The sequence below is a fragment of the Orycteropus afer genome, unplaced genomic scaffold, assembly GCF_000298275.1.
Source record: "Orycteropus afer afer isolate SDZICR_OR568_19922 unplaced genomic scaffold, OryAfe1.0 scaffold00018, whole genome shotgun sequence".
Lineage (NCBI taxonomy): Eukaryota > Metazoa > Chordata > Mammalia > Tubulidentata > Orycteropodidae > Orycteropus > Orycteropus afer.
Window position 1 is genome coordinate 13,585,637 of NW_006921605.1, and position 10,614 is coordinate 13,596,250.

The window sequence follows — 10,614 nt, forward strand, 5'->3', positions numbered from 1 at the left end:
TTTTTTTTTTTTTTTTCCTTTTTAGTACCCATGTGGATCTATCATAAAATCTTAAGGATTCCTGAAACCTCAGATTCCTGCCAATAAGCTATTTCTCAAAAACTAATAGAAAAGTCAAAATTTACCCCAAGCATTTTTCAGAGTATTGATGGAAAATACTTACAAAGCAAATCAAGGCTATTTATTGAGTTACTATAACTGATAAAACCATTCCTTCCACATTTTAAATAGAGAACACTTCAAAACATTGGCTAAGAATAGCAACCTACTCCGGATCAGACTGGGGGAAAAAACAAACGTTCCTTGTTTAATAGGAAGTGCTTGAAATTTAGTATAAAATAACAACTGTGGAGTTCAAAGCGCCACCAATTTCTCCTTTGGATTTGAGTCAGACTTTTGAATTTTCAAGTGGCTTGTCATTTTCAAGCGTGCAATTAGCTAACTTCCAAATGCCACAACACACGCTCCTGACCGTACCTGACACTGAAAAACAGCTTCATGCTGTCTTGAGAATTGCTAGCTTCGAGTGTGTGCTGACCTGAGGATTTCTGCCGACTTGAAATCTCCCTGAGTATTTCCAAGAAGGGCTACTGGCTCATGCACAGAATCAAAACACACTGTGTCTCTGAAGTTGCCTATTTGTCATGAGCTAAATAAATATGAAGTGGCTCTTTTTACTGTCTTTCCTGAAGGAATTGGAGATAGTATTTGAGTGTTTCTGTTTTAAGGAACCCTGGTGGTACAGTAAGGGGCTCTGGTGGTATAGCTGTTAAGGCATTTGGCTGCCAACCAGAAAGTCAGCAGTTCAAACCCACAAGGCACTCCACGGAAGAAAGATAGGGCAATCTACTTCTGTAAAGATTTACAGCCTTGGAAACCCCGGGGGGGGGGCTGCTATGAGTCAGAAAGTCTTGATGGCAGTGAGTTTGGTTTTCTGAGTTGGTGGCGCAGTGGTCAAGCACTCAGTTGCTAATCCAAAGGTTACCAGTTTGAACCTACTAACTAGCTGCTCCATGGGAGAAAGATATGGCAGTCTGCTTCTGCAAAGACTCTTAAAAAAACCAAACCCATTGCCATCGAGTATATTTCGACTCATAGTGACTCTACAGGATGGAGTAGAACTGCCTCAGAGGATTTCCAAGGCTGTAAATCTTTACGAAAGCACACTGACACATCGTTCTCCTGTGGAGCAGCTAGTGGTATGAACCACAGACTTTCTGGTTAGCAGCAGAGTGATTCCCTTGGCAACCCTATGGGGGCAGTTCTACTCTGTCTTACAGGGTTCTATGAGTCAGAATTGACTAAAAGCAGCAGGTCTCTGTTTTCTACTAATTCCTCTGAGTCAGATAGTAGCAGCATCTGGGTGAGCCTCAACACACTCCCATAAGCCATCAGGAGGAAAACATAGTTATCTGGGCACTGAGCCTTTTTAATTGGCCTGGAGGAAAAATAAAAAGGAAGCTTAGCTGCTTTGGAACCCAGCAGTTGATTGCCAGTGACTTCCTTCAGTCTTCAAGCCTGTGAACTTATAGGAAGAAGTTATGTTGAAAAGTATCAACCTGCTAAGACTCCAAGGGAAACTTTTGCAGGACTAGAACGTAAGGTTTTTCTATGAGATTTCTCTATTATGAACCCAAAACAAGGTCCATCTGGTCAGCACCACCCAGCCTAGGAATTCTTTGTTAACCCTATGATAAGAAAGCATGTATGGGCAAAAGAGGAAGAAAAAATCATCCAGTACTCCTATCTCAGGAGGTGGGTTTGAACTGCCAGCCTTTTGGTTAACAGTCAAATGCCTTAGGCACTGCACCACTTATTGTTGTTGTTGTTGTTATGTGCCCACGAGTTGTTGAATTGGCCCCAACTCATAGCGACCCCTCCTTGGGTTTCCAAGGCAGTATCTACTTCCATAGTGATACCACCTCAGAAACCCAAGGAGGGGTCTCTATGAGTCAGATCTGACTCAAAGGCAGTGAGTTTGTTTTTGTTTTTGTTTTTGTTTTCAGTCCCATTCCAGCCTAAGTACATAAAGGAAGGGCTTGTAAGGAATCATTGGGATTTTCTTCAAATTCATAAGAAATAAATGTCTCATTTTCTCTTCTTTTCTTTTTTTCCTTCAAGGTAATGGTTCTCTGATGTTACTGCAAAAAATACATAACACCTGGGATTCTGGGTTCTAGTAAGATAGAGTGTATAGTATTAGCCTGGCAGTGCTCTCTACTGCACCTCACAAACCACTGTTGACCGCCACCTGGACAGCAGTGACCAGTATTGGGGGGTCAGAGCAGCACGGCCACCAACATGTTTCCCTGGATGCAAATGCATGAGGCAGAGCAGCATCATGATGCTATCAAATGCTTAGGCAGGAGGTAGCCACAAAAAGTCAAAAATACCCTGACAGATGACCTAGCTGGGAGTGATATATCTTTTTTCTTCTAGTTCTATGTTTAGCCCAAAGACAAATACAGGAGCAAAACACATAGTTGTCCCTATCTTGAAATTTGACATTAATTCTTTCACTTTCTTTCTGAGAAGTCCTGTGAGATCACAGGCCAACTATGTCCTGAAAATACAAGGACAACATAGTGATCACTCCAAAAAGGGTCCTTTCGTGAAGATTGTCTCCAAAATAGAGTTTTATACACAAAGAAACAAAAAACTGCTGATGGAAAGCAGTTACATTTGTAGGGTATATCTTTCTCACCATCAAAGAATAGATGTTCTTCACAGACAATCCCTTTTCCAGTCTTCCAACCTAGCTCTCAATCAAACTTACAACTACTGGTAATTTCTTAAAAAATGAAAGAACTAGACTGGTATCAGGTGGAGGTATATATCTGTGTGCTAATGTATATGAAAAATAAAACTGTTTCCATAAAGATCTAAGTCAGTCATAAGATTGAAAAGAAATTAGTGCCACTTTTTGAAGCATGAAACTACTTTTCCAACTTGGCTTGAAAATAGTACACAGCAAAGACAATATATTGGTGATTTGTGGCAGACAAAAAACAATTGACCAGGAGTCTAAAATAAGAGCCTCTATACTCTTAAAAAATCAGGCTGAGCATAAGAAAAAATGCTCATAAAAAGAAGAATGAATGCTTTTCTTCTAACCCCCAAGTCTCAAACCACCAAAAATAACTCTCTATTTCACACAATTGATATTCTTAGGAGTCAGGTTCTAACCCAGTGACTCACTGGGAGTCTGAGGAAGAAACATACTTTGATGACTTCAAAATTGAAATGATTTGAATTTCTTTTCTATTATCCTTATTATTATTTTTTTTTTTTTAGTCAAGCCCATAAACAACCAGACTGGCTTGCTTGAGTGTAGACGAGAAGACACGGGAAAGCAGGAACATGTCTAAGACTCGAAATTTAAAGAATAACGAACTACCATAGTAGCTAGGACTCAAAATGAGAGAAAAAAGAGTGAAAGGGAATCTGAGGAGGGGACAGCCATGAAGACATGGTGATCTTGGGAGCAAAGGTACTACAGGGTGGTCGTTATGTAAAGAAAGACAATACAAGTAGCTGGAATGCCCATATATGTGCACAAGTATTGAGATTAGAAAACAGTTTTCTTTTCAATTAAAAAAAAATCTGAAAATAGCTTTAAAGCTCTGATTCTTTGAGGGGAAATTCCATCCAAGAGAAATAAGACTTTAGTGAAAGAAAATTAAAGAAACAGAATGATTTTAAAATCAAGAGTGAAGTAATAGAAGCTTTCTGGACAGAAAGAAGTTGACAGCAGGTCCACAGATCATAGGTCTAAAGTAAGGGTTCTCACTCCTGGCTGTACATTTAATTGACTTGTGGAACATCTGAAAAACATAGTGATCCGTAGGCTCCTCTCCATACCAAGTAGATGAGGATCTCTGAGGGTGAGGTCCAGGCAACAGTAGTTCTGAAAGCTCCCCAGAGTTCTATAAACGAGCAGTCAGAGCTGAGAGCCAGTGGATGAAAGTGGTGATTCACAAGAAGGGACTCAGCTTTCTCAGACTATTCACACCAGCCTTGTTCTTAGCACAGTTTTCTGAAGTTCCCAGCATCCTGGCCAAAGGGGCATGTGGGAGAAGACGAGTAGGGAGGACCGTTGGCAGAGACTCCCCTAGATAGATGCTCTGCTATTCCACCTCCTTTGAGAGCTGCCGGTCTGAACAATCCAAGAGAACTCGCCCCTTTTCCCAAGTGATCTTTAAACATTTGAGGATAAGGGGAAAAGACACAAAATGCCATATGTGTAAACCCAAAAGGTAAAATCATGAGCCCACCTCACTCTGGCAGGTGTACCACCACAACCAGGACACTAGCTCAGGGAAAGCAGACAGAAGGACACATCACAGTGGCTCAGAGGCTGTGGATTTTAAGAGGAACCCAAGTACATACTGCACTAGAGCTCTGTGCTCCAGCCTCTCTCCAGTCATTCAGTCAAGAAAATGGAAAAAACTGTAGGGGAGCCTCATATATAATTAGGAAAAAGGACCAGGGGAGAGATGGCACAAGGAGTCCAAGAGGCCTTAGTTTCACCAGCAACAGACAGTTGCTTTATTTATCTCATCATGTTTAAAAAAAAACCAGAATACTTCTTCAAGGAGCGTGTTGGCCAGGGAGTGATAACCATGAGAAAAGGGTTGTTTTTCAGTCCTCTGTGCTTCCAAAAGCCTTCAGAGTTCTAGCTTCTTCCTTAGCAGCACCTGCCCAGAACAGTTACTCTTCACAGTTCACAGGTGGTCTTGCTACCATCCCTAACTCCCTTTCCCCCCAAGTCTCATCTGCTTCTGCAAATATATTGATTTGAAGCTATTTTGTGCTTTACTTTTAGTATCCTTTTTTCTAGCAGCACTTGATTCCATGGTCATTAGTATCCAATTATCTTAGGCACCACTCTCACCACAGAGACAGAAATCACTGGATTGTTCAGAGAAAAGTATCCATTCTCTTACTTGCCTAGATTCCACTGGTAATTTCCTTAAAACAAAATATTTACAGCATTACTATGGCTCCTTCGTTTGATTATGACAGTGTATTGGGCAAATCTGCTGCAAAAGACTTCTTTAAAGTGTTAAAGAGCAAAGAGGTCACTTTGGAGATTAAGGTACACCTCACCCAACTCATGGTATTGTCAATCACCTCATATGCATGTGAAAGCTGGGCCATGAATAAGGGCAAAGAAGAATTTATGTCTTTGAATTATTGTGTTGTCAAAGAATATTAAATATGCCATGGACGACCAGAGGAATGAACAGATTTGTCTTGGGGAAGTACAGCCGACATGCTCTTTAGAAGCGAGGATGACGAAACTTGATCTCACATATTCTGGACATGTGATCAGGAGGGATCAGCTCCTGGAGAAGGACATCATGCTTGGTAAAGCAGAGGAAGACCCAACGGGCTCAAACACAGCAAGGACTGTGAGGATGGTGCAGGACCAGGCAGTGTTTCGTTGTGCTGTACGTAGGGTCGGTTGCTATGAGTCAGAACTGACTTGATTGCATGTAACAACAAAAACAGTAACATGACTCCTTCCTTCCTTCAACTCCAACTTTCTTTGGATTCCTTCCCTGGATCTTCCACAGTATCCACTACACCCTACAGACGATTGTATCCCAGTGAACAGCTATAATGCACTAAAACAAGACTTCCAAGTACCCAAGGAACAGTCCCAGACTACGCACTATCTTCCCACCCAGAGTGACTCCTCGAGTCTTCTCTGCTCACCATCACTAGGCTTCCAGTGGCTGCTATCAGCCTCTATCTTTGTGCTCTAATCAACAGCAAATTGCTTTTAGCTCTGATAAAGGTGTTTCTTGCTTTTAACACTGCACATAAGAAACCTTGGTGGTGAAATGGTTAAGGGCTCAGCTGCTAACTGGAAGGTTGGTGGTTTGAACCCAGCCAGTGGCTCCATGAGAGAAAGACCTGGAGATCTGCTTCTGTAAAGATTACAGCCTTGGAAATACTATGGGGCAGTTTTACTGTCACACGGGGTGACCATGAGTCAGAATCAACGGCCCACAACAACAACAGCAACACCACACATGATGTTCCTTCTTAGAATACATTTCACCCCATTACTTCCTTTTTGCTGGAAAAAGTATCTCACAGACTCTCCATTCAGAATTTCTCTTCTCCAGAAAGTCTTTCCCAATACCTTTCTTTTGAGCTCCCCAAATACTCTATCCATATCTCCATCATTGGACGTGCCATATTGTACTGTAATTGCTGACTGATGACCCTGTTCTACCTAATTCTGAGCTCAATGAGCGCAGGGACTGTGATCTAATCATCTTTGATCTCCAGCATCAAGGGCATACTCGACACATGCTTTCAGAATGACTGTATGCACAATGGACTAAACCCGATGGAGTATAAATTCATGAGAACGCATCTTCTTTCTTAGCAATGGCACCTGGGAGGTGAGGTTCTCTTACCACTGTGAGGTAAAGTCAACAAACTCTGCGGAGAACTTGTCTGCTGGGAGTTGTGGCGATGGCTCTTCTACCACCTGTTTGAGCTGCTGAAAGGGGGTTCCCCACGAATCATAGGGAAACCGGAGAATGGCCAACTCAATCTAGGAGAGGAGAGGAAGACAAGGAGACATCGATTTAAGTAGGGCGACTTTAGCAGAGCAGCTGTGTTTGATCCCAGGAAAACCAGAAGGAAGCACAAAAGTAAAGTTCAAGTAGAATTTGGGAGGAGGGGAAAATGAACTAATAATATGCATTCTAGGCAATGAAGGAGATGTGGTGGCACAGTGCCTAAGGCGTCTGACTTGCCAACGACCCCCAATTTCTAGATTTTCAAATATTATCTTACTAGAGACACTTACAGGCACCTTGGTGGCACAGTGTGTAAAGCATTCAGCTGCTAACCAGAAGGTCAGTGGTTTAAACCCATCAGCTGCTCCACAGGAGAAAGATTGGGCAGTCTGTTTCTGTAAAGATTTACAGGCTTAGAAACCCAATAGAGGTAGTTCTCCTCTGTCCTATTGGGTTGCTCTGAGTTGGAATTGACTCCATAGCAGTGGGTTTTGTTTTTGTTTTTTTTTAAGAGAGAGTTATTTAAGCCTATTTAAAACTGGGTCCCAAACTGAAACCCACTGTGGCACTTAATAAAAATTATAAGCCAGCAGGAGGAGACGTGTTGAAACCACCAGGCTTTCAAACAGTTGGTCTGAAAAGTAATTCTCACCCTAAGACCTTTACAGAGCTGTATATCTATCTGCAGGTCCCTTGCTAACGAAAAAAAAAATAATAACCCCTAGGACCAGATGACTGATCTTTTTTTGGACTTGAGTAAAGGCCACTTCGCTGTTACAGGATCATGTGTTTTCTGGGCAGAGAACGTGAATAACTCACAGAATTTAATCAGCTGCTGTCTCTGGAAAGGAGCCAATACCACAGGATAATTCCAGACCTTGGTGATACACTGAAAATTTAGGATCAACCTGGCTGCTAACTGAAAGGCTGCAAGTTCAAGTCCATCCAGAAGCACCCAAAAGCAGCCACTGGAAACCCTATGAAGGACTCTTCTACCCTGACACACATGGGGTCACCATGAGTTGATGTCAACAACAGGAACTGGGTTTAAAAAAAAAACTTATGGACATGGCACTGACTGTATAATCTTAGGGCTGTGCCTAATGATTTTACGCTATTTGTTATTTTGGTTTTGGACAGCCAAGACTTCAGTCCTAACACTATCTGGGGAATCACGCTTACGTCCTGGATGGCACAGTCCTATCAATGTCCACACATATCAGCACTCTTTGAGTAGCTTAAGTTTCTTGGCTTGACTAGAATAATTTCATTTTATGTTAACTGTAGTAAAATATATTTAATATAAAATTTTCCATTTAAAAATTATTACCTGTATAGTTCAGTGGCATCAGTTATATTCACAGTACTGTGCACCTGTCACCACTATTTATTCCCAAAACATTTGCATCACCCCAAACAGAAACTCTGTACCTATTCAGCAATAACTCCCCACCTCGCCCTTCCTTCAGCCCCTGCTAACCATTAATCTACTTCCTGTCTCTAGACATTTGCCTCTGCTAGACAGTTCATATAAGTGGGTTCATACAGTAGCTGCACTTTTGTGTCTGACTTATTTCTCTGAGTATAATGTCTTCAAGGTTCTTCTACGTTGTAGCAGGTATCAGAACTAGAATAATTTAAACTACGAGGAATCTAGTCAGACCGTCTCATTTTACACATGAGGAGAGTAAAGCAGCTCATGTGACTACATCAATTGCTCAAAGATATTTAAGGAATTAGAGGTGGAATAAAGGAAGAACTGAGTTTGTCCAATAGCAAGGCAGTGTTTCTATTATATTTGCTCAACTGATTTTCACTGAAACTCTCCTGCCTTCTGAGGAAGAAGAGGATGCCCAAGATGAGCACGTTGAGCATCTGTCTCCTGGTCCCCAAGGCAACCCACTTCAACATCATGCCCCGAATGCCAGAGTCCATGAAAATGAGCATACTTTACCATTGTGATGCCCAGACTCCAAATGTCAGATTTCACGCTGTATCCCTTCTGGTTGAGCTCTGGGTTTATTCTTTCAGGCTGGAAAGAAGACAGAAAAAGACAACTGAGATGGCATTCTTAGCTTAATAAATTCTATGGGGGGGTGGGAGTGCTGGGTAAAGCAGCTATCACAGGAGCTGCTAGAAGCTGTTCACAAGTTTCCCCAGCCAAGAAGACTCACTAACTATGATCAATAATATCAACATCTCCCTGGAATTTTCCTCATACAACAGCAGTCTCTTCTGGGAGAAAGTCACCAATCAAAGTCCTTTCAAAATGAATTTCACCATAAAAAGAAATGAGATATGTGTTACAAAGCTACTCTCTGGTCTAGAACTAGCCTGACTAGAAACACCAACAGTCCAGAACTCAATGAGAAGAATCTCCAAGGGTCAGTGGATTACTGGCCACTGGTAAAGATCTAAGTACCTACGTAACTTTTATTAAACCTGGAAAGAAAGCTTTTCAATTCCAGGAATAAGTTCATTTCCAAAGAGAATATAAGTCTCTTCAGTGAAGGAGACCCCAAGTTCTCTGATAACAGCAATGAGTCTTCACGTCCATGAGATTCTCCAATGACAGACCTAACTGACTTGTTTGGGTGATTTAAATTCTATTTACTGTTCTGTACTCAACAAGTAAGGTACACTCACCTGCCATTCAGTGTGGGAAACTGTGCAGGTTGAATTACTTATGTGTCCCCCCCCCCCAAATAGTGTGATACAACTTTTTACTTGATATTTTTTTCAAAAAAGTAATACATATGAACAAATTAATTAAGGATTGCAGACAGGAAACACAGTAAAACCTGCAAAAACTGGACCTGTGTAGGGCAGAAACCTATCAGAGAAGGAAAACCCAAATGCTTTCCACCAACAGCGACAGAAAAGCACTACAAGCTTTCAAAGGTGGAAAACTCGCAAGACCCAGACAAACAAGGTGGTCGCCTCAAGTTCCGGCTCTCACAGGTCTCGCTGTGTTTAAGATCTAAAGAGATGTGGATACTCCTGGGTCTTAGGCAGGAGGGATAACACATTTTCCTTTTCTCCCCCCGTATGCCTTTCCACTTCCTGCTTCCTGGCTTGGTTTGCTGGCAGCTGCAGTCTCAGATGCCCCCCACCCCCCAGCTTACAGCCATGTAAGGTTTGCATCCTGCGTCGATTGTTTTAGCAACAGAGTCCACAAGGTAACCGCTGATTCCAAAATCACACATCTTCACTTGGCCCAGAGCATTGATCAGCACGTTGGAAGGCTTGACGTCTGAAAGCAAAACAAGCAGGAGCCCATCACTCCCTTTGAAGATGCACATCTCCACCACCAGAGGGCCAAAAACCTGCACTTCCCCTTCACTGTCCTGCTTCCCGGCACAAAGGCACCTGCCAGCCCTGACTCATAGTGACTGCTGATTGCTTTGAACTTTGAACTTGATTTTCTATTTCACGTTTTGTCCTTCTTGTAGGCTTGTGAATCTGTCACTGGAAAGAACTCTTTTGTCTACCGATTGTTTCATCTCCATTTTCCCTGTAGGTGTGTTAAGATTTTTAAAAATTATTACGCAATCAAATGCCCAGGCAAAATGGTATAGTTTTTACATGTAGTAAAGGAGTCATAGATTAGGGGATGGAAAAGGCAGATGGTGATACAATGAGAACCAAACCCGATCAAATCTCTGAAAAGGTGTATTGGAGGTCAGTCACCTAGTGTATGTAATGTGTCATTAACCCAGACCATGCACAGGTCATGGAATACAAGTCATTCCGACTTCCAATGGGGTTCCATTCTGACAACTTCGTCATTATTCAGTTTTGATGTAAGTAATACCTCTTTATATTTTTCATCATTACTGCCTTTTATTATTAGTATCTTTATAAATCTGATCTTTGTCTTTGAACACCTGTCAGTGTACCTCTGAGAATGATAGCATCAGGAAATTATACTCTGCAAACGTGTGTGTGTGGACTACATATTGCTAATAATAAGATGTATAAAAAGCCCAGACGACCGTAAATACGGTCATTGTAGCTCGAATCCATCATAAGTCGGGGACTACCTGAATACATATGCATGAAGGAGTTTTCA

The 10,614-nt window shown here is 41.8% G+C and overlaps 1 protein-coding gene across 1 annotated transcript in view; it reads right to left on the bottom strand.

Moving 5' to 3' along the window:
• The window catches only part of MAP2K6 (mitogen-activated protein kinase kinase 6), a 97,273-nt gene that overhangs the window by 12,783 nt on the left and 73,876 nt on the right, over positions 1 to 10,614 (bottom strand). The window contains exons 7-9 of the mRNA XM_042783537.1: positions 9,668 to 9,795; positions 8,497 to 8,574; positions 6,435 to 6,574 (exon numbers count right to left, since the gene is read on the bottom strand). Coding sequence (XP_042639471.1) covers positions 6,435 to 6,574; positions 8,497 to 8,574; positions 9,668 to 9,795 — 346 coding nt within the window. The remainder of the gene's footprint in view (positions 1 to 6,434; positions 6,575 to 8,496; positions 8,575 to 9,667; positions 9,796 to 10,614) is intronic.